The 27,137-nt window shown below is 42.0% G+C and overlaps 1 protein-coding gene across 1 annotated transcript in view; it reads right to left on the reverse strand.

Moving 5' to 3' along the window:
* Positions 1–2,278: 2,278 nt before the first annotated feature.
* Positions 2,279–27,137, reverse strand: part of PLPPR1 (phospholipid phosphatase related 1) — a 267,180-nt gene continuing 242,321 nt past the window's right edge. The window contains exons 5-8 of the mRNA XM_046023129.1: positions 16,665–16,915; positions 12,724–12,900; positions 8,391–8,522; positions 2,279–3,350 (exon numbers count right to left, since the gene is read on the reverse strand). Of these exons, the coding sequence (XP_045879085.1) occupies positions 3,318–3,350; positions 8,391–8,522; positions 12,724–12,900; positions 16,665–16,915 (593 nt within the window). The 3' untranslated portion in view covers positions 2,279–3,317. The remainder of the gene's footprint in view (positions 3,351–8,390; positions 8,523–12,723; positions 12,901–16,664; positions 16,916–27,137) is intronic.

The raw sequence follows: 27,137 nt of genomic DNA on the forward strand, positions 1-27,137 counted from the left end.
GAACTAGATGCAAGCAAGGGGCTTGGTGCTCACTACAAGATTGCCATGGTGGTTCAGGGGATGGCAGGGAATGGCAGGCTGGTTCTGGTACACATCTTGAATTTGGGAGGACAGGCACGGTATAAGCCTTACTGCAACCCTACTCTTTAGAACAAACTGGGGCAATCCCGTATTGCATGTGTTAGCCTCCAAGATACACAGCGACCTTGAGAGAGTAGTTGCATAAAACACGGAAATCAAGCCAATATTTTGAAACAAAAAGGCTACTCCTGACTCTTCTGCTCTCTAAATCACCCCATTTTACCCACTCCCTCTCTTTGAGAGTGTGGTATCATGCCTGTTTGCATTCTCTGATTCAGAGGAGCAACATACAGCCCTTGTATCAAGGCTTGATAGGGAGTTCTTTAGAATTTGCCAGGAAGGCACCCACACATTCATGAGTGCTTTTCCTCATCCTTATCATTCCCTTATCTAAATAGACTTATTGTTTATAAGCCTACAGGCTCCATTCATATTCTCTTTACTTCCAAATGAGTCATTGTCTCCTTTAGCCAAATTAGGAGGATGGTTGGAATCCGTCTATTTGACAAACTTTAGTTATTTGCTCTATAAAGCTCTTCCGGTCAACAGGCTTCCTTAGCCTTTCTTTTGTTCTTTCCCTCCTCCCTCTCACAGGGGGTCAGACTTCACAGGCTCCTCTGGGCTGTCCTTAAAAAGAAGAAATGCTTATTACAGGATTCATTCTGAGGCTATAGTGACCACTCATCCTAGTTAGCCGGAGGGCTTTGTCTTTGTAGAAGGCCCGTGTGGAGGGGTCCCTAGCCCTAAGAAATAAAACTCAAGTGGCAGGCTTGAAAGATCAACTTGAGGTCTGTGAAGTGACTTGGGCTAATTAGAGGCAATACTAAGGTTGCCATGGCATAATGGAAGGAATCAGATTAGCTCACTGGTCCCAGGGATGCGAGTGCGAGCCCAACGATGTCCCTTATTTCCAAGTGTCACAGTGTGGTGTCCTCTGGAGCGTGACTCAGTTACGTACCAATACTCCCAAGCCCAACACTAGGAAACTAGAGTCTGTGGCTAGAGCTCTTGTAACACTTGAAAAGGCATTCTAGATGGAAACCAGGATGGAAAGAAGAAGGATAACACTCACTCATAAGTCAACTTGACTTACATTCTTAGAAATACCATCTGGGAGTCACACATCTAAATGGCCTCTCGCTGTGATGAGAAATGGATAATATAAAATCAATAAAGTCTGCCAGCATTTTTCAGAATGTCTTACCTTGAACAAGAAAATAAAATCAAGACTTCATTGTTGTTATTTTAAAAAAATACTAAAATCTGTGTAGAGAATGAATTGCTCAGAAATTGGGCAACCTTATGCTTAGGTAGCTTATACAAAGTGGAGAGCTCTGAGCCTGCAAATTATTCCTTCTCCTAGCAGAAAGCATATTTCTCAAGCTGCGCTTTTCTTACCGACACTATCCCCTGAGCCATCTAAACAAGCAGATCTAGGTTGAAAAACATTTGAAAAGACGCAATCTTGGTTCAAAGGCACCTTCTTATAGTGAGGTCAGGAAGACTGGAATTCTAATACCAGCACTGATAGGTACAGCACTGCCTTGGGGTCGTCCCAGCTTCCCTGGGCTGTGTCAAGAACAACCAGATTTCCTCGGCGAAAGCACGGGGGCACGGCATCTGGGATGAATAGAGCTTTCAGCACTCTTTCCTTCCTTGCCTGCTTGCCCAACTTCATCAGCCAGACAGCATTCAGAAGATCCATGTGAAGGTATGTGTGTGGAAACGTAAACCACTTTAGGCCAGAATGAGATGAGAGATCAGGCAAAGTTTTATTTAGCAGAGTTAAGGTTTTTTTCCTAAAAATGACTAACTTTTTATTGACCACTTAAATATGGGCAGGCTGAAAACCAAGGTAGCTTGTTAGGCATCCAGATTGTGTTTCCAAGTGCTCTAATAATTTCAAGAATTTTTATATTTTGCCTATACACACCCACAGACCCCCTCCTCACACTCACTCACTCACTCACTCACTCACATACTCCCCTATGGAAGGACCTACCAGTCATGCCTCTAGAAAGGCTTCTTTGAGAAGGCACGGAACTAAACGGTATAAACATTCCTTGAGTTCACTTCATCGTGACTCTTCAAATACCGTGCCCAGTGGATGAAGCTTAAAACAAACAACATGAGCCAGAATACATTTTGTGATAATTTTTTTTCTTCTGTTTAGAAAAAAAAAATATGTACAAAAAAAAGCTAAGAAGAGCCAACATGGAAGGTGTCAAGAAAACGTTCTGATAGGTACAGACAAGGGAGCTCCTTCTCTCAAAGGAGTTACACATTAGTTATTACCATGCTAGAAAAATGAGATGCAGTTAAAATTCTAGAACAATTAAAAGCCACAAAGTCAAGCTGTTGCTCTGGGACTCTAGGTTGTAGGTGCTCTGATACCCTTTCTGTAAAATAATACTGTGCAAAGTGTAAAATATTCATTTTCATACAAAGTCCATACAATATGATATAAAACTGCTGAGTTGACAGGGGAGACTGGTACAGGTCGCTTTTTGGAAGGAAGTCTTCAGTGTCACCTGCCAGCCCAAGGACACGATTCCAGAAAGATCTTGAGTCTCTGAGCTAGGAGAAACCATTACTGAAGAGAGAACCATGTGGCCCCAACACCCCTCGAATCCAGGAGTCTCTGCCACTTGATTATGTAAGTAAGTGACTTCATTAATAGATTACTTTAACTTAGAATACAAAACAGGTTAAGAGACAAGGACAAAAAGTTCTTTTTGAAAGAAATATTTCTTTCTGCGCAATTGATTTTGAGATTTACCATTAACCAACATCGCCCTCCCTGCAACTCAAAAGTTAACTTTCATTAAAATTCAAAAGTTCTGGAGGAGGCAGCAAGTACAGTAATAAAGGGTTAAAGTGAACTGTTATATTCATTTTATTTCTGTGCCTATAAAACTGAGAAAAGAAGGTTCGTGTACAAATTTCACAAAACATCAATCATTGAATCAATGTGGTTCTTCAGTGCACACTGGAACAAGGAGAAAATTTTGTTGGTTTAAAATTCTGGCATAAATATATTAAAGCTGACCAAAAAAAAAAAAAAAATGAGGGCAAGCTACATCACTTCCTCATACAAAAAAATGTACAAAACATTAGCCTCTAACTAGATAAACATAATACTTGTCTTCACAGTTTGACATCAAGTAACTGTGTGTCTTGAAGTATTGAATTGGAGGGTGATTAAAAAAAAAACAGCTTGTGACACCTCAGCTGTCTCAGGTGACTTCGGTCATGGAGGCAGAGTGATTCTGCAAAGACAAGCAGATGCAGACTCAGCGTGGGCTGACTGACTCATGTGCACATTCACTCTTCCTCGTCTGTGCCCTTGTACTCTTGTCTTCTGGCTTTGCACAGGCTGTTCCCTCTCCCTGAAATGCTCTTCCAGGGCCCCTTAAATTGTCACCTCCTCTATTACATCTTCCCTGATACATTTTTAAAAAGTTTTTTTAATTTATTGTTTTAAAGTTTTTTTTTTTTTAATTTATTTAAGTAATCTCTACACCCCATGTGGGACTGGATCATGACCCCAAGAACAAGAGTCAAATGCTTTACCGACTAAGACAGCCTGGTGCCCCTAAATCTTCGCTGATTTTTAAACCAAAATAGAATAATTTGTTCAACTAAACTTGGTCTCTATAGAATTATATTATACTTATTCAGTTATATTCTAATAAAAACCTCTAAGGATCTCAAAGTAACTTTAGCTGTATCCCACATTTTTAATGTAGTGCTTTAATATCAAATGGTTCTAATTTTTGAAAAATTTCTGTATGATTTATTCTTTGAGTCATGAGCTATATAGAAATGAGTTTAATATTTTCAAATGTGTAGGGCTTTTGTTTTTAGGTGTACATATCTTTGAATTTTTTTTCTAGAGAATGTAATCTGTGTGATACAGATACTGTACAATTTCTTGAGACTTCTCTGTAGTTTATTTTCATGTTTCATGTGTTTTGAGGGCTCTATACAATGCACATTAGATCTACCTTACTAATCATCTGTATCTTCACTGTATTTTGTTTGCTTATTAATTAGAAATGTGTTACAATCTATACTATGATTGTAGCTTTGTCTTTTTTGCTTGTAATTTTATCAATTTTTGCATATACACCAGTTTATACAACCCCTACCTCTTCTTTATATAACTTAAATATACAGGACCCCCTTTTTGCAGACCCAACACTTCCTCTTGTTTGAACTTAAAATCTCTCATCTGTGGGGATGGGAAATAAAAGAAACTGTGGCATTAGATCTGATAGATTATTATGGGGTTTCTTGATTTCGGTTTGTTTTTAGGACACCAGAGACTTATAGTATATTCCTGAGAGCTCAACTACATATTTTAGAAATGGAGTATTTTATTTTTCAAAGTACTTTTATCTGCCATATTTGTGAGAACTAGATCTTGATGCATTTCTTGCCACAGTGTGAAAAATAACTTTTCCTTTTGTGCTTTTACTTTTATAAGACGCTTTCTTTTTGAAAAAAAACCTCTGGGGGCAATACTTTGGTCATTTACTTGTGTATAAGATTCTAGTTGAGACTAAGTGGTAAAGATGAAGTAATCCAACAGTTGAAGGTAACTAAATGGGTGAATTTGGGCAGATCTTTTTAACTTTCCAGGTCTTTTTTTCTATTTAATACAAATTTCTATCACTAGTTTCAAATCAAGGGGGCCATTTGATTCCTCTGGGAATATTTTCTTAAATATAAATTATTTTACTTCAGAATTGCTGAATTAGAACCTCTTGGAGTAAGGTTCCAGGCATCTGGGCATCAGCATAAATTGGATTCTTTTTCTGCTAAAGAAAAAAAAATGTCTCCCCCTCCTCAAATCTGAAGACATTGAGAAACTTCATACCAACCCAGAGTAGGTTAATATAACTGTTTCCTCTTTAACTTCATTTCTTTGTTAATATAAACTATGTTTGACAGGCCCACAATTGCTCAACACTAAGGGTGACTGCTTGGGTACATGTAGGCACAGGGGTGCAAAATATGGATAATTCCACACCTGTCTCTTTAGGATGAAAATCACTCTGTGGGTTCCTGGAACGGGGCCTCCGTGAGATCACACTCACTCTACAGGACCACAAAATCATGCTTTGGAAAGCTGACCATTTTTGGTTTGTTGGATTCTGTAATTACTTATTTTTTGGTTTTTCTTCAGTACTTGGGAAAGATCTTGGAAAATGTACCTTGTCTCAATCAACTATGCTAAGGGGAATCACAGAAGATAACATATGCAAATCTGAGTTGATGTTTTAGAAAGGAAGAAAAAGCACTGGAGCCGTGGGGGCTCCATGTGGCAAAAGGGAAAGAAAGAAGGTCTTGAGAGGAAGAAAAGTTGGGTGACCATGTCCCCTCCCTATCCAATCTTCTGAGGTATCTTCAACAGTGGGATGGATTTCACATGTATGAATGCATGTTCTGAAGAAAGGTTCATATTTTCTCTCAGATCCCCAAAGTTCTTCCTGGGAAGATGGTTCTACCCCAGAAATTACAAAGGAGTCAGCTTCTAATAGAAAACCTAGGTGCTGGCGTCTCACAGGGAGTTCTCGCCCCCAGGAGAAAATACAGGCATATTTATTTTTGAAGAGTGGTAGCTCAGTTCAAACACACAAATCCCTACTGCGTATTTCCTTTGAATGCTAAGAGATGCAGATTTCCAAATGGAATTTTCCTTGAGGGGAATGTCAGGCTGTGGGGTATCATACATTGAGTAGGAACTTTAAGACTTAGATGGGCCTGTTTTAATTTTGACTTGGTGACCTTGGGCATGTTTCTTAAATTCCTTGTGCTTCACTTACTTCATCTACAAAACAATTAACATTACCAATTGCAGAATTGTTGTGAGTACTCAATGTGATCGCTTGCGATAAATGCTAATTTTCTTTTCTTGGCCAAGAAATAAAGAGTATAATCATCCTAACTACACGTAGAAACATTTGATACTAAAAGCAGCTGCTTTGTTACTTGAGTCTTCTACAGTTGGTGTGGAAGGGATCACTTGAGAAGTATCTTTCTATCCAGCATCCTGTAGCTTTGCTTTGCCTGGCCTACAGAAGTCCTGGTATTCCTTATTAATTTCTATTTTCTTTGGAGATTCAGATAATGACTGCCCATGGTCTGATTTTAGGTTCTCGGTTTTGTCTGAAGTGTTTAGTTCAGGTTTTGGTTCTGGCTTGCCTCTATCCATCAAACATTTGTTTCACACCTAGTGAATGCCAGGAAATATGGAGAGTACATAAGATATGGGTCACAGCGTTCAGATCCTCAAAGATCTCCAAGTTCTTGGGGGGGAGGGGAGGGGCAGATAAGAAGGGACATTTGGGCCTCCATTGGGCAAGGCAATCACATGAAGGGCTGTGTATTCAGAAAAGACCTCATTGTTAATCAGATAGGGTGACAGACATGGAAATAAAGATACATGGACAGATTTGAAAGAAGTTCAACTACAGCCTGTAGTGAATAATAACATATAGTTGAAGGAATCTTTTATCTATCTTACGGAAGATCAATTTTTGAAACCCTGTTTGGACCTTTATTTTTCAAGGTAAGTGGAACCCCTCAAAATATGGCCTAGATGTCTCTGTGACTTGGATGGTCAACTGTTAATTGTTCTGAGGGAGAAGGCAGAAGTCTGGAGGTGGTTTCCAACAGAGGGTAGTGCCGGAGCAGTGTGTGCGGAAGGCTGGGGTGAAAGGTGGTGTCCTCAAACCAGGATGTTCAAGGCAAAGTAGGCAGCATTTAAAAGAACACAGACATTGCCATGTTTGTTGAACTCAGTAAATATTTGTTTGCTTTTAAAACTCACCTTTGTCTTCAGTTGCTTCACCTCAAAAGTAGGGGGAACCACTCTGATCTTATCAGGTACAGTAACATAATCCGATAGGGACCAGAGAGAGTCTGTCTCACAGTCTCATTACAAGGGATCACTTTATCATTCAACCCTCATCAACAGGCCAAATATCAATAAACCAGTAAGACATTTTTCAGTATGTTCTTTCTCATTAAGCCAAGTCAAAATTTTCACCTTAATACAGGTTAACGGAAAACAAACAAAGTACTTGGCTCTGGGCTTAATGGAGGGCTCTAGCTTTACCAAAATAGAAATGGCTTTACTGTTTTGTTTTTCTTATTAATAAAATTAGAAAGACTTCATTAAATGTGAAAGGAAATGGGACAGTTCATCTCAGAGAGATGTTTGATAAAAGGGAAAAATACTATTTTGTACTCTATGAAGTACATGATAATTCCAATGGGAGGTGATTTCTTTTTCCGTTGTATTATCTATAAAAACGGTTTTGGGGGCGCCTGGGTGGCTCAGCGGGTTAAAGCCTCTGCCTTCGGCTCAGGTCATGATCCCAGGGTCCTGGGATCGAGCCCCGCATCGGGCTCTCTGCTTGGCGGGGAGCCTGCTTCCTCCTCTCTCTCTCTCTGCCTGCCTCTCTGCCTACTTGTAATCTCTATCTGTCAAATAAATAAATCTTTAAAAAAAAATAAATAAAAAAATAAAAACGGTTTTGTAAGAATATAAGTATAAAGAAGGTTTCAAGATAAATAGATTATTACAGAAGAACATTTTAGCAAGACTCAGCCAACTGAACAAAGGCAAAACCCTGTTTTGTTATCCTCATTCTCTGCTGCTTAAAGAACCACTCAACTCAGCTCTCCCACTGGCAGGGTACGTGGCCTTGGGCGAGTTAATTGAACATTGCCATTTTCAGACTCCTATTTTATCTGTGAAATGGGAATTCTCCTATCAATTCAAAAGGTGTTTGTTCAAATAAGGATGTATTTGTAAAGCACCTAGCAACCGACCGAAGCAAAAATAAGTGAGTAGGGTTGCACTGAATTTTTTGATTATGGTCATCGAAATAGATCCCAAAGAATACTTCGTCATCATCTTTTGAAAGTGCTTCTAGTCTACATCTATCACTGAATATAATAACACCTTTCTCTTTCCAAATATTGTCCAGTTACTTAATCAAACTGGCCTCTCTCATAATTGGTCTGAATTTCCTAAATGTGGTATTATGTAGTAGGTCAAGGTGTCCTGAAGCAGATGGGGTTTAAGTTAGACTAGAGACTTCCTGAGGATTCATGATTGCCAAGCCCCAGACTAACTGAGAGAAGCCTGAATTTCTTGGAGGCTTTACCTCAGATTTTTATTAGTGCTCAGTGGATTCAGTGGTATCCCGCCTGCTTCTAGTAGAAGAACTGATTTGTTTACCCCCCAGGCCTCGAGCCTGTGGGTTTGGTTTGCTAAAACTACTTTACTATACCTGTGCACTTAAGGTTTCCAGAGGGCTTTCTATCCTTGGGAAAGCCATAAGGGGTACTCCACGGGGATCCTCAGGTTTGGGTTTGGAAGGAGATCCTTGTGTTCCTTTAAAGTTATGGACCACACACATGCCCTGCAGATGGAGGGGACAAAAGACCAGGGTCAGACTGCAGCCATCAATGCCTGGCCCTCTCGGAGGGTGGCAGGCCTTTCCCCTAGAATGTCTTTGCCACCGTGACTTTTTCCCTTTGAGACAGTGGGTTGGGACAACACAAAGACCTTGGGCACCTCTAAAGTCTGAAGAACCATCTGACCAATCACCACAAGGTCAGTGATAATCAACCCTCCCCATTGAACCTATTTCTCCACCTGTAAAATGGAAATAACAACACCTTTCTCATAGATCTGTAGTGATTAAAAGACACAATGAATATAAACTGCCTCATAATAACAGCTGACATTTACTGAGGGCCGCTCCAGGGCTGGCATTGTCCTGAGAATTTTCCCTTCCTTCATGCAACCCACTCAACGATCTTACAAGGGAGGTACTATTACCATCTCCAACTTCGCCAAGGAGGCATGGTGAAGTTAGATAACTTGTCCAAGGTCACGGAGAGATTTTAACTCCATACACCTTGATCATACCACCATACTCTCCTGCTTCTTCACAAGTGCCAAACTCATAGCAAATAATCCGTGGGAGCTAGTCTTCACCTCCTGCCCAAGATAACCATCCTTAAATTATATGACTACTGTTTGCTTGAGATTAAATAATTCAGTGGCACATTTCCTCTATTGCTTCCATTAAAATACTCTCCCTCTCAATTACTACTCACTTTTCTTTATTTCCTACTGAGGCCCCCTTCATAACTGAGTCTGTCGTTACCGTCTTCTCTGCTTCTTTTGCCCTCATAGAGTTTATCTTTCTGTGTTCTCTCTTCCCTTGTTCTGAATCTTTGTTTCTATATCCAGTATCCCTGAATCTTTTTTTAAAGGAAATTTTAGGTTTTTAAAAAAGATCTTATTTAATTATGTGAGAGAGAGACAGAGATAGTGAGAGAGACCACAAGCAGGGAGAAGCAAGTTTCCTGGGAGTAGGGAGCCCGATGGTGGCTCAATCCCAGGACCTTGAGATCATGACCCAAGCCGAAGGCAGACGCTTAATCGACTGAGCCACTCACTCACCCAGTATCTTTGAATCTTTCCTGTCACTCTTCAACCCCGGCAAAACGTTTACGTAATTATTCTCTACTTGGCTTTCTTCTATCTCACTTTCCAGGTCTGCTTAAACTGCCTCCATTAAAGAAATGGGAGAAATGGGAGGTATAGGAGCTCTGGAGTTGGAAAGACCCAGGTCAGATTTATGGCTTTATTGGTTGGGTGGCCATTGGGCAAGTTACTTATTTTTGAGCCTAACTTTCTTCATCTATAAAATGAGAATAAGAATATAGTTAGGCTTGTCCTAGGAGCACGTGACTTGGTATATATAAAAGGTAGAACATGTAGTGATTGCTCACTTAATAGTCCCCTCCCCTCCATTTCATTTTCACAGAAAACACAAAACAAGAATGCACGTAGGCTGCAGGTATGCTCCCGTTCTCAGACTCTTCTTTCCCTGTCTCCTCTCCAAGTCTCCAGTTTGGAGAGTTTCCAGTCTCCTCTAAGACCCATTTCCAAGCTCAGTGTGAGTGCATGCGCGGTGTGTACGTGGGCACACACAGAAAACAGCAGGAGACTGTGGGGTCTCTCTCTCCTGCCAGAGCGACTCAGTAGCAGTTCTGGGTCTTACATAAAGGCCTTTTGTGGGAAAACAAAAAAAAAAAAGTCTGATATTTTTCATCCACTGGGAAGCCAGTAACAGAGCAAACAGTAACCGAGCGGTAGGAAACAGGGCTGCAAGTTACTCAGAAAAATCAAGTTTAATACCAAAGCAGAATTTGTAGATGGCTCCTTAGAAAATGCAAAGGATTTCCCAGATTTCATCCCATAAAACCTCATGTAGTAGCTTGGGACAGTGAGCACTGCTCTTTCTCTCCAGCTGGGGACACTGGCTCCAGGACTGAGGGGCAGCAGAACTGTTTGGCTTTTGAGCCAAGGCTTCATTTATGAACTGCTTATCTGTCTTTGAGAACCATCTCTTCTCTTGAAGACTCCCATACTCTTTCCTTCTTTTAAAGGGCAGTCATTGGAAAATACTCCTTAGGGGATATCAACATCTGAGGACCGTCTCAGCACTGTTTTTCCTGCAGCTTCATACAGAACATTTCCACCAAAGTCCTCTGCTTTTACTTTAGAAAGAAAGCTTGGATCCATTAAAAATAATTTTGAGTTAAAATGGGGCTTCTTCATCTCCCCTGGGAGATGGGTGTTCTGAGTAACTGTGAGCATTTTCTGTATCTCAACAGGTAAAAAAATTTGGAAAACTCCGAGTTAGAGATGGGGAGAGGCATATGTCTATTTTGTATGTGAGGTAGCGTAAGGAGGAGGGATAGGTCGAGAAAGAATTAGGTCCTAGGACCGTGACATGCATCTATGTGTGATGCCAGTCTTAATGGGGGCTTTGGACCAGAGTAGGCAGGAGGGGAGGAGGAACATCAAGGCTGTGATGGCTTTGTGTTTTAGGGATAGCTTGTTGAATATGACCAGGGGACTCATTTTCTGCACAACATATGACTCTCCAGGCCCACTGATTTACTATAAATCCTCCTGGGTATATTTTAAATCCCTGAAGAGTATTTAAAAATTATACTTCTGTGGTATGCCCATAATATAAAATATTCCACAGCAAGAAAGAGAAGTGAATTATTGCTACATGTTATAATAGATGAATCTCAAAATAATTATGCCAGGTGAAAGATAGCAAAAAAAAAAAAAAAAATATATATATATATATATATACATATATACATAGATAGATAGATAGATAGATATAGATATAGATTTGGGTGCCTGTGTGGCTCAGTCAGTTAAGCAGCTACCTTCAGCTCAGATCATGATCCCAGAGTTCTGGGATGGAGCCCCGCATCAGCTCCCTGCTCAGTGGGGAGTCTGCTTCTCCCTCTCCTCTTCCCCCTGCTTGTGTTCCCTCTCTTGCTCTCTGCCAAATAAATAAAAATCTAAAAAAAAAAAAAAAGAATATAGATTCTATGATTCCATTCATATGAAGTCCTAGAAAAAGCAAACTCATATAGAGTGATAGAGTGATGGAAAGATCAGTGGTTGCTTGGGAATGAGGTGAAGGAAGAGAGAAGGACGTATCTGTATGTCAAAGTTTATCAAATTGTACACTTCTTGTGCCATTTATGATCTGCCTAGCATACTTCAACAAAACTGTAATAAGACAAAAACAATAAAAATTAACCTTTTCACTTCCAATCCAACTCCGATGAAAAGATTTCCTAGCTAAGCAGGTGGCAAGGTCCCCATCTATTTGAGGAACTAAAATCATTGGAAAAAATGGGAGATGGAGAAAACTGTATTACCCCAAACTCTTCTCCAGAAAGGTTATTATATGTAATTGAGAAGGCAACTGGAGTGGAAACAAGTTGCCCAAGAGCCACGTTTAGATGGTAACAGAAGCCTTTTAGAAAGTCTGGGTGTGACTAGAGGAGGGTTTTCATACTGCTGAGTGGGACATACAAGTATGGACCAGAGCTGAACTTCTGGGGTGCCTGAGAAGGGGCTGTCTTGCTTCCACCCATGGTCTTTGTTTTCCATTCTTCCCTCAGGCAACACTTAGCCTCTGCTCTCAATACCTTCTGCACAAATATTTAAAGAACAATGCTCTGGGGATGCCTGGGTGGCTCAGTCCTTAAGTGTCTACGTTCAGTCAGGTCATGATCCCAGGGTGTCCTGGGATGGAGTCCTGTGTATTGGGCTCCCTGCTCCACGGGGAAGCCTGCTGTTCCCTCTCCCACTCCCCCTGTTTGTGTTCCCTCTCTTATTATATCTCCCTCTCTCTGTGTCATAAATAAAATCTTAAAAAAAAAAAAAAGAAAAAAAGAACACTGGTTTGAAGGTACGCCCAATTACTAGTCTGCCAGGCCTCACTCCTTAGCCCAGGACGGGTTGAAGGAAGTGGGACAAGCCATTGGCCCCAGGCATTTCTCTTCCTGACCGCCATGGGGAATATGCAATCGGATTTCTGGAAGAAAATGTACTTTAGAAGTCCTTTTTGTGGCAATAGGATGCATAATCCTTAGGGGGAAAAATGGCAGTTTGCGAGGCTGGGGCAGGAGGAACATGGACTTGCTCTGCGGTCTGGCTAATCCGACTTGCCGTGACCACGGACAGATTTTCAGGGGAAACAGATAGAAGGAGGGAAGCCGACCCACCAGAAACAAGGCTACAGCAGTGCCCAGGATGAAGCCGGCAATCACGTCGGAGCCGTGGTTCCGGTACTCGGAGACCCGATTGAGGCCCGTCAGGAAGGCGGAGCAGAGGGTCCCCAGGCACAGCACGGGTTTGGCCAGACGACTGCTCTTTGTCTTGATTGTGCTTGTGATGTACATCTGGAACAGGACGGAGACTGGTGAGTACGAGACAGCCTGCCTGTGGGGCGCAAACCCATGCACGTGTACACACACACACACACACACACACACACACAAACATGCACGCACCGGCACATGCAAATGGAGGTGAACAGGGCCGTGTCAAGGCGGGTGCACTGACTGCTTGAACATCCCACCAAGTCACTTAGGTTAGAATCTGGGTCGGAAACCAGGGCAGCAAGAACCACACACAGCCACGCATGTGTTGTGTTGCTCTGTGTTCTAGGGGCCCCTAAACAGAAATAGCAATGCAGGGACCCGCTGCAGAATAAAGATCAGCTTTAGATCAGACATCTTTTATGCAACAAATTCAAGATTCACTTGGGGGGTATTAGGAAACCCATATCGAATCTCAGAGACCAAATTAACCTTCTGTGAGAATGAATTTTATGGAAGAGAAGACCAGGTAGGCGAGTGGCCATATATTTCCCTTTTGGTGTCCCCCACAGTTCTAGCTGATTCTTCGCACTCGTAGGCAAGAAATATGAAAGCATTGACTGGTTAGTAGATTGACGGAAATAGAACTTTCGGATGAGTGCGTCACACAAACAGGTTTTAGCTGCGCTGGGAAATGGATTCTCACTGTCCTTGGAACAGCTGTGATGGGCTCTGTCCATACATTTACTCTGGCGTGCTTTAAAATACTGAGCCTTTCTCTGGGTCCCATGACATCCAAAAGGTTGGGAAGACCTGACCTGAGGAAAGGATGATGCAATTTATGATACCTGAGACGTAGGCTCTTCTTGTTCATTGTGGGGAGTTGGGCAAGACTCTCCAAGTTTCAGAGGCTCTGTTCTTAAATGTGTGTCTCGTGGGCTAGAGCCTCTTCCAAAGTTGTTAATCACCTTTGGTAATGGTTACAAGAAGCCACTAGAGGGCATTACGGACCCATCCCATAATTTCTTTAAAAATTTGACAAGTGACTTTGCAATTCTGAGAAGTAGTTCGCTAATACTCATGGTCTCAAGTGTATTTTTATGGCCTGGGTAGAGACAAGTTCAAACAGATGCATCCTACTATATGACCATGGAAACTTAATTTCCTAAGTTCACCGTTCACAACAGTGGTGTGAATACATGCACACAGGATCCTCTCTTACTGGTGACAGATGTGCTATGGAAAACTCTGGTCCAATCAGCTACACAAATGAGAACACATCATGACACCATTCTGACCCTGTATAGGAAACGTTACTTAACATCTGTACCAGGTATGTTTAACTTGAGTATTTAATATTTTTGTGTTCTTTTTTTAGGTATGCCCTTCATAAATCATTCCCGTAAGATTACCAACTATCAAGAGCATGGGCTTATGGTTAGTATTCTTCAAAGTATTAACCAGTACGTAGGACATCCTTGTTGAGTAATTTCTGAAAGCCCTTCACACATATTAGGGGCTCAAAAAGAGTTCACACAGCTGGAATCTTGTATGAGGGTTTATCTGATTATAGTCCATCTGTGGGCATGATTTGGATTGGATTTTAACTGAATCCTCAAAAACAAGTGCTACAGCAGCATCTCTTCTGAGTGAACAGATTTCTTTTTACTCAAATGAAATTCATATCTCATTTGATGAGATAATCAGTTATTATGAGAAACAGATTAATTTCTATAGTGGTATTACACAAATTTCACACAGCAATGACTTGAGTTGGATCAATATACAGAAAAGGGTTCAAGAGTACATTGCTTCATATAAAAATTGGTTCTAGATAATTCAGAACAAGCAGATATTTGGAAAGTGGAAGAATATCCTGACTGCCTGAGAGGATATTTTTTGCTTAAAAAATATGTGGCCTGCCAATCAATTGATCAATCAATCGATTGATCTATCATAAAGCAAAGAAGGCTTACCAATCTACAACTGATCTGTTTTATAAGTTGAGGGTTCTCTATTATCTACATGCATGTTTCCTTAATGAGCGGCAGCTGAAATAACTTTTATCACATACTCATTAAAAGGTAGAACTAAAAGGAATAACTAGGAAAGTTAATTTTGGGTAATTCATCCTACAGATGTGATCCTGTGAGCTCGACACAAAGGAACCATTGTTTTTTTTTTTTTTTTTTTTTAAGATTTTATTTATTTATTTGACAGAGAGAGATCACAAGTAGGCAGAGAGGCAAGCAGAGAGAGTGAGAGGGAAGCAGGCTCCCCGCCTAGCAGAGAGCCCGATGCGGGACTCGATCCCAGGACCCTGAGATCATGACCTGAGCCGAAGGCAGTGGCCTAAACCACTGAGCCACCCAGGCGCCCCAGGAACCATTGTTTTAAAGAGAATATTCAGCAATTTATTTTAAACTGTGCTGAATAGTCCGGACATGTAGTCAGTCACCTTCTCTCCACCCTGAATTTGTCTCCAGGGATGTCAGAGACACTCTCCCATCAGAGGCAAGCTCTCAGCAGAGAGCACAGTTACTCTCCCTGGAGACTGTGGGAACTTGCTCTCCTGGGGGTAGGATAAGTCTTGCTCAGAACCTCTGGGAAGAATGGATCTTTTTTTTTTTTTTAAGATTTTTTATTTATCTATTTGACAGACAGAGATCACAAGTAGACGGAGAGGCAGAGAGAGAGAGAGAGAGAGAGAGAGAGAAGCAGGCTCCCCGCTGAGCAGAGAGCCCGATGCGGGACTTGATCCCAGGACCCTGAGATCATGACCTGAGCCGAAGGCAGCGGCTTAACCCACTGAGCCACCCAGGCACCCAAGAATGGATCATTTTAAGGGGGTCTTTCCTCTGTCCTCTCCTTCCGCTCCCTTTCATTGAGAATCACTAGACTAGTCATACCTGGAACATAAGTTCAAGTAAGGAAAAGGTGTGTTTTTGACCAATAGTTGCTCTTCCACAGGTAAAGACATGGGATACCCAACTTTTGAGCTGATCCCTTCTTTACTTCCTTCCATACTCCTGGTTCTACGGAAGCATAGACCAGAGAAAGGGGAGATGAAGTCAACCCAAAATGGACACAATAAAAGAGTAGGAAAATAAAAGGGACACCATTGTTTCTTCTTGTATTTTAAGACATGAGACACATTTCAGGTTTTTTTCTGTAATGAAAGCAAAAAAAAATGTAAAGAGAACATTACACCCTAGTGGGGGCAGTCAAACCCTGTATGATTTGTGGAGCAGCGAGAAGTGAACTTTTGGGTGTTGGGGCTTATGTAGTATTGTCCATCTATTCTGGCTAAATAAAGAGGAGGAGTGTTAGGAGGAGCAGAGGGAAGCTGTGTTTTTTTTTCCCAGGTCGCTGTACTACCAAGGCTGCCATGTGCTTGAAGCCCACACCTGCAAATTTGTAGGCAGGTATGAGAAATGTGTGCTGCTCTGGGACCAATGAAAACTTTGGCAAAGAGTGTTGTTGTGGGCAAGTGGAAGAATCCTGGACATGGTGCCAGGAGCATAGGTCCCAGCTCCAAACTGGGGCTCTCAGCTATTCTCTGGGCCTCAGTTTCTGCATCTGTAAAATGGGAAGATCTGACTAAGAGATAATCAACACTGCCAAATTAATAGCCTCTGGCAGGTCAGTATATTACCCTGGGATGTTGGGGAGGGGAGTAGGGGCAACAGCATGATGCCGTACAGGAGAAACATGCTGTCACGTGTTTCCTGTAACACTCTAAGTGACAGCGATAAGAGAAAGAAAGTGAGGAGGGGAGAGAGAATCCCGTCCCAGCCAAACGCTTGTCTTGGTCTTGGGAGTGACGACGGGACTGCAGTACTCACCGTGGCATATAAGGCGGAGTAAATGCTCAGAGCAGCATGTTTGGAGGGAAAGGATCTCCGAGCCTTTTCTATCACTTCCATGTCCCCAGTGCAAATGTTCCCATTGTTGATGAACTGGTGGTGTGCCCGGCAGTCTGCACTGGTGTAGTTCGGCTTGCACACTGTCAGGAAGTACGGCGTCAGGTGCCCCGTGACCACCTGCCCGGCGTTTACAAAAATGTCGGTAGCAAAAAGTCCGAAGGCAAATACCCCTACAAGGAGAGTGGAAATGATCAGGAATGATGATGTCGAAACAGTTTTGTCCCCGAGAGAAGACGAAGCGATGAGACTCCACAACGACCTGCCAAAGAGGACCTCACCGGAGTCAGATGGTCCCCTCACTTTTGTCTTTGCAGGGACTGGTGCCTGCTTCCCCAACCATTATTTCCTTTAAGCTGATGCAGACCTTCTGCTGTTCGCATGTTATCATTTTGTATAAAAGTAAGGCAGAAGCAACATGTTCAAATGGAAAGAACTAGAATTTTGGAGTCGCACTGATCTGCCTCCATCGAGCCCCAGCTTTGCTGGTTCATTCACTGTGTGTAAGCTATTTGCCTTCTCTGAACCTTGGGACCCTCAGTCACAACACGGTTGGGGGCAGTGATGCCTCACAAAGAAACTGGAAAGATGACATGGGATAGGTCCAAAATACCCACTACGGTGCCTGGTATCAATAGCTACTCAACGGCAGTTAGTTCCCTTTTTTTCCCATAGAAAACATATTCTCCCTGGTCCTGTTTGGAAATTCAAGTACTCCGAAGGGGTATCTATGAAATCAACGGCAGCTGAGAGTGCATGGGGTTGTGCGGGAGTTAACCCTAAAAGAGAGAAAAAAGGTCATTTTGGAAACCTTGTTTGAACTGGATGTTTCACTTGATGTTGGGCAGAGAAAATGAGAAGGGATGAGTGTTAAAGACAAGCATTGCTGACTGCTGCTGTGACAGCCTTCCACAAACTGAGCTGCTGAGAACAACACAAGTGTACCCGCTTAACAGTTCTGGAGGTCTGAAGTCCAAAATAGGTTTCACTGGGGTAGAATCAAAGTGTTAGCAGCTGTGTTCCTTCCGGAAACTCGAGGGTAGAATTCATACTTTGCCTTTTCTAGCATCTAAGCTGCCTTCATTCCTTGTCTTTGACCCCTTCCAGCAATCATACCATCATGACCTCTGCTTCTATTGTCACACTTCCTCCTTTGACTCAGATTCTCCTGCCTCCCTCTTAAAAGGACGCTTAGATTACATTGGGTCCACTCGACTAATTCAGGATAATTTCATCTCAAGATCCCGAATTTAGTCACACCTGTAAATTCCCTCTTGTCATATAAGGTATCAAATCTACACAGCTTCTAGGGATCAGGATACAGCCATTTGGGGAGAGGAGGGCATGGTTCTTCCTGCGACACTGACTTTGCTGTTTGGCGGAGAATCCTGTGGGTAGGCTATCTTTCCTATCTTTTCTGGATTTTATCTGTCCTCTGGCAAATTCCACGGGATTAATCCCAATAAGATTGAGCATGATAAAGCAGAATTCCTTACTGGAAGCTTCACTGTGAACTCTTTCAAAGCCTATACACTATAGCGAAAGCTTCTCAATGGACTATTGTCTGTTCAATATACCAAGAGGGGCTGCAGCGCCGAGCTACGTACAAGTTGTTGGAAGGGATAAAGATTTCTGAAACACGGCTCAATTATGGGAGAAGTTGGCGAGTGTGAGAGGCAGTGTTAACCCTTGTAAATGTCAAGAATCTGCTCTGGTTTCAGTTAAATGTCTACCCAACTCGGATTCCCATACAATGTCCTCATATGTGCAAACTGTGCTGATATCAGCACCCAAAAGTTAATCCATTATAGCAGAAATGAAGGCAAGTTTGGCTGAAACCTTCATCCGGTTTTCATTTTGATCTGTATTGATTGCTGTAATTTTCCTTTTCGTGGCTCTGCCAGGATGTGCTTTATCACAATGAGAACTGGCTCTTTTAATAGCTTTGGCCGGCTCACTCTCAGAAGGTCTGACCTCTGAGAGTAGGCAATCATTGATCATTCGTGGCAATTTTCACCCCCAGGTTCTGGAAGTCTGAATGGTTAGACATTTTTTTTTTTTTTTTTTTAACACCTCCAAGCGAGATTCTTAAAGACCAGGTCTCCCTGGCTTTTTCAAGGGGGGGCAATAAGTCTGTCTCGGCATACTTTTCCAGGAAACTAGGATAATTTATGATTTGAAAAAGGGAAAGTGGCAGCACTTTCCTCTGGCATTTTATTTGTCAGAAGTGCTTCCCATCAGGGCAGGTTTGATCTTTCTGAGATGGGATTTCCAGGCTCCTCGGATTGGCGTCTGAGGTGTTTCATGGCGGTGCTGCCGTGGGCAGCTCTGCTCTTTATTGTTCTGGGATATTTTTGCAGAAAGTGGGCCTTCCCCTCTTCCTCTCTGCTTCCTTAGGTTCACCTCTGCTTTTCCTGATGGCTTAACAAGCGTCTGCTTTCCAAACAGTTCATTCTGGTGCATTTGATCTAGCTTCAGAAGGGCCCTGTGGCAGCCCCGGGGAATCCACCTGCCTGACATGGGCAGCGACAACAAAGGGCAGTGGACCCCACAGCAGCGAATCACAGAGAACGTCGGATCCTACAGGGCTTTTGTGAGACACTCCAGCCACCGCTCTGAACCCTGAGCTCCTTGTGTGTCTTTTCCAGCCCCAGAAGCTCACAATAGCTGCTTTTGTCTTTAGGGTCAGATGGAACACCATTTATGGTCTCCTGTATTGCAACGTCTGATTTGAAGGAGATGTTTTTAACATGTCTATAGAACCTACCTTGGGGTCAAAGATTCTTTCAATAAGGTCATATTTTTGAAATTTTAACAGATATGGTTTTTCATTCCTCTAACGCTCCCTGGTGGGTTCTATTTATCTTCTGAATCAGCTCCCTGTAGTACTCCTTGCTTGGGGGGAGCTGATCACATTTATGAATGGATTAACCGCCAACAAAATAGTCTAAAAGTAAAGCGCTTTTGATTTGCCAGAGCTCCGTGCTTGAGATGCATGTCGATATCGTTGCTTTGCTTGAAATTCCAAAAAGGCTTGGATCAGAAGACTAAGAGCCATGGTCTGACCACTGAGTTTCTAAAATCAAAGCTAACGTAGGGGAGGATGTGGCTGGGGAGGACACACAAGGAGGAACCGGAACCCTGGTTGAGGGCGTGAAGAGGCGTTCCCATATGCTCTGTCTCACACTGGCTGTCAAACCCAGGGGCAGGGCAACAGAAACGTCCAGGATGATTTTTGGAAACCTAGTTGAAGCACGTTCCATCCCATCTCAGGGTAGAGTTCAGGAGCCCTGCAGCTTTAGGGAGAAGCTTCACACCCAGCATGGTATCAGAATGGTGTGCCTCTATTAGCAAGGGCAGAGGGAGGGGCAAACTGGTAGAGCCCAAGGGACACCTCACAAGGCTCAGACATCCTGGTGTGGTATGGGGTAAGCACTTTTAAACTGCCCCACCCTAAGGGATGATGGGCATTAGAATGCTGAGAGGACAGGAGGCTAGAAGGGCCTGGAATTAGGACAAAGAAATCGATGATGATGTCTATTGTCCTTGTCAGGATGACACAGATCAGCCAAGGGAACCTGAGCATGCTTCTTCTTTGTGGCCTAAATAGGACACGTGTCAGGCACGAAGAAGGAGGAAGGATGAAGAGAGAGGAAGACAAAGGTATTAAAAAGTCCTTATTTTTTTCCCCTCGGGATTCCATATGGATTTGTCTGATCTCAGTCTGTCTCAGGACAAGTTAGGATCTTTGATCGCTAACAATTTAGGGCATGGAGGTGAAACTCCGGAATCTGGTCCGTGCTATGGAATCGGTGCAGGAAACTACCTTTTACTCAAATGTGAATGTAGCAGGAGCAGTGACATAACCAGGAAATGCGCATAAGGAGAACTAGCAAAGCCACGCGTAACTGGCATGCTAGAAAAAGATACTAGGACTCAGAGCAGAATACCTTTAGGCCTTCCAAAAAAAACCCGGTCAAAGTACATAACCAGACTTCCTGGTGCCAAGGAGGATGTTCCTGCTTTCCACACAGGTGACTCTCATTAGGAAGCCTAGCCCCAGAGAGCAGGGTGGTAATGGGGTGACGCGGCACTGGTGCGGTGAGGGAAGGACTAAATTCCTTTTAGCCACAAAGGTCCTGTGACCTGAAGGGGGAACCTCTAAATTGAAGGTCAACTATTCTATATTAAATTATAAATGGGTAATTTCCAGTTTAAAATGGCACCTTGCTTGATTGCCCCTGGTAGAGCAGCTCTCAATGATCCCCTGAAGCATACACGATGCCTGTGAAAAAAGAGGGAAACTCCCAGAGCCAACCCAAAGGGAGAGTCAGCAAGGGGCTTCCATTATCAGTAAGAGACATGGAGTGTGTTTTCTCTCTCTCTCTCTCTCTCACACACACACACGGACTTTTACTTCAGGGAAACTCAAACTTTTCCTTAGAAGACAGAGATGAGGGGAGAAAACCAAGGACAAAATTTTGTTTTTCTCCTACCATCTGGGCCCTGACTCAGAGGTTCGGGATTGAGATTCCTCAGAAAATATGGCGGTGGTCACCCTACTGGATGAGTTCTGCTCTTTGAATTTGCCTGGAGCTGCCTTGTCTTCTTCTTCAGTCTTCTCAGCGTATTCAGAGACACACTCCCGGGCAGCATGAACTAGGTGGGAGGTGGCAGAGGCACAGGCAGCGGCCTCTTCTGGAACAGACCCACAGGCTCTAGAGACAAGCGCCTGCTGGGCCCTGCAGTTGTGTGTGCTCTTCCTCTTTAAGGCAGTGGGGGTGTGAGGAGAGGAGCAGCTCCGGCAGAAAGCCTGCTGACTGGGGACCACCTCGCGCTGTGCACGCCAGCCTGCTCTCCGGCTGTAGCTCTGAAGAGCAGGCCAAGAGCAGGCCACACTTGCGTTTGTGGATCAATACTGTGGGTGGGTTTGCCTCGCCTGGGTGGATAGGGTGAAGGAAACAATCACGTATCACATGGGGTTTTGGAAAAAAAATTCCTATATTAGACTAGTATGATACTGTTTTACTTTTTCCTACCCTTTGTCCCAGTGAGAATTTTACATGTCTGTGATTTTCTAGTGATGGCCAACCCTCCCGTTAGAATTGCAGAATATACAAGCCCTCTAAGAGCACTGAGAACGTCTATTTTAACGTTGTGTCCTAAGCACCCATATCAAATGTGACAGAGTAAACATTTAATATTTATTTGTGAATCAATTAATGGACTGCTAAAGAAACATCAGAATAAAAACAGGAGAAGAGGATGAAAAAGCATAGGAACGTGTCCAGACCTTCTAGCTCATGTAAGTGTCTCACATCCCCAATTCCATTGAACACAGGGTTGACGTCTAACCATTTAGCATGTAAATCGTAGGGACTGTATCTCTTTTTTATAAATTTCCCCAAAATTCAGCATAGGCACTTAGGGAAAAAAGAGGATAATTGGAAACTGGGACTTTCTAAGTGTCTCATGAGTCAGGAAAACTTGTAAATCATCATTTGGAAATTAAGGGTGTCTCCATTTTCAGTGCAGCAAGAGTGAAAAAAGAACCTTAAATTGGAATCTGGGGATCCCTGCTGTACCCAACAGGAGAGACTTCCTACTGAGGAGAGCTGTGAAGCACAAGGAGTCTGGAAATCACGATCAGCTTGGGGACAATTTTATACTTAGACATCTTCGAGAGAAATGTCTCCATTTCTGACCCTGAGAACTTTCAATGGTTGTCAGTTTAAATACGACACAGGGGTACATGAAATCATGACTCCTGCCTATTTTCATGTGGAAAAACTAACATCTAGAACTTTCAAAAAGAAAAGGATATTGAAAAAGACACAAAAATGACCTATCTGGGTTAGGTTGGTAACAGTATCCCTGAAGAGGGAGAGGGAATCCAATTTCTCCCTCAACACATGTTCTCAGCTCCTTATCAAACATTTCTAAAAGAGGGCTGCTCTTTTGTCTATGTTGAGCAAAACAATGCACTGAAAGAGAGGACTGAAGAACTACTGTGCTGTGTGACATTGAGAATGCTTGAACATTTTCTTGTGTTCAAAATTTAACCAGCTTTGTGAATCTTTTGCCTTAGCTTTCCTACTATGATGTTCAAGAAACAGGGAATACATCAGTTCCTAGCCTTCGTTTTAGTGGGAAAATGGGTATTCCACACAAGCAAGTACAAATACAGGGGTTTACCAGTGCCATATTCCACAGTGGAAGGGGAACACTTAAGGAACTCTTACGTTCAGTTTCCTCAATGGACATCTCAACAGGGATGTCTTCTTTAGCCCTCCTTTCTGAGAACAATTCCTCAGGGTTTTTCCCTTTCAAATATCTGACTTCTCTCTTACTCCTGCTGGTCTTAAATATTTGCTTCTCAGTCCCCCTAGACATTGTGGATCCAAAGGCTGGTTGACAGAGACAAAGATACTAAAAGTTTGCCAGAGGCTGTGAAATTTTTTTCTTTTTAAGGACTTTATGGATTGAATGATTGATTTAGAGTGCACATGTGTGGGGCGGGTGGGGGGGGGGCGGGGAGCTGAGGCAGAGGGAAAAGGAGAATCTTAAGCAGACTCCATGCTGAGCATAGAGCCCCACGTGGGACTTGGTTTCAGACTCCAAGAACATGACCTGAGCTGAAATCCGGAGTCCTACACTGAACTGACTGAGCCACCCAGGCACATTGGCAGTGGAATAGTACAATAAAATGGAGAAAGTAGATGTAAATAATTCTAGGAAGCATGCCCTAGATACAAACTAAATGTGGAAAGGGAAGATTTTAGATTCCTTACCTACCAAAGAATGTTAACAACGGGCATATCATATTCTGGAGGGCTTCCAAGTAACAGCCCTGGAATTCTGCCCTTTCTGATCATATTCCTAAATTTCTAAAGCAAAGCTGGTAATCTGAATCCTCTCCATTGCTAGCACCAACCAGCACCACGTCCTGTTAGTGACTGACAGATACAGACCTAGTGTCTCTGCCTGATGCATTTTCTAGTCACAGTTATTATGTTCGAATGTAATAATTTAAATTATTTCCAAAACACTACTTCTTTCTTTATTGAGGTATAACGGACATATTTCAGGTGCGTAATATAACAGTTCGGTATTTGTAGATAGTGTAAATTTTATTTTTCACATAAAACTTTTGAAAGCACCCTTTATCAACTGTTGGGAGTCATTGCCAATGTTCAGACAGTTATTCTTGCATCTCACGGTGCCTAATTTTGTGATGATATAATATCTTCATAGAGAAAGTATTCATATAATGTTTTAAGCAAAAGTGTGAAGTCTACTTGTTTTCTTAAATCTTTAAGACTGAGGGTGATCCTGCTCCCAGGGGACACTTTGCAGTGTTTAGAGACAATTTTGATTGTCACTAGTGGGACAGGGATGCTTCCGATGACACCTGGTGTTCAGAGGCCGGGATGCTACTGAGCACCTTTAATACATAGGACAGTCCTTACCCCTATGTGGAAAAGAATGATTTGGCCTAACAAGCCAGTAATGCTGAGTTTGGGAAACTGCTTTACAGCAAAGACATTCCCTGAAGTGCCACGAATTTGCGTTGGCTCTTCTGCAAAGTGTTGAGAAAATGGCCATCTACTTGTTCCTTTTATTAGAGTCCAGTCTTTTAAACACTGGTGCAGGGAGAGCCCTCAGGGAAGACCACTAGAGTCTCATATGACTAAATAACTCTCCTCTTGATAATGAGACTAACCTACAGAGTTCTGGATCAGGAGACTTGTTCCGGTCTGGAATGTTCTCATTCATGGAGGATGGCACTCAAAGAACAGATTTGTTCTGTGCACTGGGCAAAGCAACCATAGGCAGCCTCATCACAACTTCCGGAGACCTGAGCAGAGGTCTGGCTGTGCCTTTTAGTCACTCAGGGCTCCCAGCTCTAGCATCCCCCCACCCCTCCAAATGTCCCTGGCATCTTTGCTCCCTAGAAGGAAGTACCAAACATGTCAATCTCAAAGTCTGGTGGCTTGGCTGCTTATGAAGCCCAGAAACAGAGGTTCCAGAAATGGAGGTTCCATTTTTTCTCGAAGATCTGTCCTGGCTGTCTCCTCCTGATGTATATCCTGGAGCTTCAACTCTGGTTTCTATCGCTGAATTCCAGAAATATCTCCATCTGCTTATAGGCTCATGCCTTGCCTTGCCTTTGGCATTTTTCTGTCCAGATGATGAAAGTTGGGTGCTGGGCATTGCAAGTTTTTTTAAGAAAAAAACAAAACAAAACAAAAACGGAACCTTAACTTTTTTCACTTGGTCAAGGGGCACCTACTTTCCTGGAATGGTTACTGTCCTGCTAGGAAGTCACTGCCAATTCTAGACAATTCTCCTTATAGGATGGCCTCTCCCTCCCCACTTAAAATTGCATATCTGTCCCTACAAACTGCCCATTTCCTTTTTCTATGTTATTTTTCCACATAACACTTATCTTCTAATGAACACTATAATTTACTTATTTATTTTGTTTAACGCTTGGCTTCCCCTACTGGAATAAAAACTCAGTGAGGGCAAATAAATCTCTCTTTGGTTCACTAATACGTCCTTAACAACTTAATCAGTGCTTACCATATGGTAGATGCTCATCTAAATCATTTGTTGAAGGTTGAATGAATATGATCAGTCCTCCAATTTATAAATATAAATTATGTAATATATATAAATTGTATAATTGGCATAAACACTGAATGTACATAGAAATGGACTTACTAAATCCAGTTAAGTCTCTTTTTAGATAAAGTACTTAAAATTGAGAAGGATTTCCTAGTTCTCAAAAAAGCCTGACATTAAGCTTGTCTCAGGGTACCAATTCTTATGACCATAAAACACTGTGACCTTTGAAGCTACATTTAAAATATTCATGCTCCATTTAGATCACACTTAATTTATGGCAATTAATTAGTGTTACATGAATTAACTGTTTACCATGGTACTTTCTATTCTAACCAGTGCTACCTAATCCTCAGACCTGACCTAAATGGCATAAGACTCACTTGGTATTTAATTAAATTTTTATTATAAGTAATAATGGAAAAACTATGTGATCCTAAATGGAAAACCTGTAATAAATAGTTTCTGGGTGACAGGCTATTCTAGTTGCAAATAGACAGTTTAATACTGATGTATTTGGATGAATTTTCCCCTTTAACCCAAAAGAAATTAGTTATTCAAGAAGGAGAGTTAATTTAGTTTTCCTTCTATATGGCAAACAACCTCAAAACCCTCATCACATTCTAATGCTTTTTATTCTTTACTTTTTAATTTTAAACCAAAAATTTACTACTTAAACATTTACAAGGCTGTTTACTCAAGTATATTAGTAATAAATGTAACTAAACTTCTCTTCATGAATTTTTTGGAAAACGTGACTTTCTTATTTTGTCTTTGCTGCTGCAAAAAGAATGCAAGGGTTTATCTCTTTTGAGAACTTAGATCTATGTGTTTTTGTTGTTCAATTTAGTGCAACACCAAAAGACATAGTATAGGAAGGGAAAGGAATGCAGAGGAAAATGTTGAGGAGATGGAGAAGTCCAAGTCCATGTTACTAATTTGACTGCTTTTGTTTTAAAAAATGTTGGTGAAATGTGTTAGTTCAGTCAATTCTTTTCCTCCCTTCCCACATCATGGAAATACAACTTGAGAAATTAAAGCGTTCAGAGGTGGGTACAACCTACATCCGGGAGGCTGGGCATTTTTCTTATAACGACCACTTTGGGAAAATCAATTTATTATTGGATCTGTGAATCACAGCAATTCCATCCTCTCTGTCAAGGTCAATGCAGCTATTATTTTCTTCATTTAATATTTTCCATCTGACTTCACTATTTTTGCCATTGTCTCACTGAACATTTACATTGGATCTCTGGGGTGGGCTGAGGGGATACTGTTCAAGTTCACACCAGCCAGATTAGAGAAGACTGAGAGTCAAGTTACCTCTCTCAGCTCTGCTTCCTACACTGAAGGTCATGTTAAAGGACTTGCCCAACATTCTGAATAGCCTCTCCCTAGCCCCTATTTTTCTTTCCCTTTGCCCCTTTAAAAAAATTATAGATATTCATGATAAAAATTGGAAATTATAGAATAGAAAGCAAAAGGTAAAAATTATTCAACCATTCTCCTACAACTCAGAAATGACATAGGTTAACTATGAGTGTATTTCCCTTCAATCTTTCTTTGTTGGGATACACACACACACACACCCCTATGACATATCCTTATTTTGAAATAATTACAGATTCGTAATGTCTTGACTTTTTCAAATAACATTATGTCATGAATATTTCCCCTTTCATTAAAAATTCTTAAATATAACATCTTCTGAAGTTATAACTTACAGTGTTAGCATTATTTTGAAAAAACTGTATCATTAGATATTTC

This window comes from Meles meles, chromosome 11, assembly GCF_922984935.1.
Source record: "Meles meles chromosome 11, mMelMel3.1 paternal haplotype, whole genome shotgun sequence".
Taxonomy (NCBI): Eukaryota; Metazoa; Chordata; class Mammalia; order Carnivora; family Mustelidae; genus Meles; species Meles meles.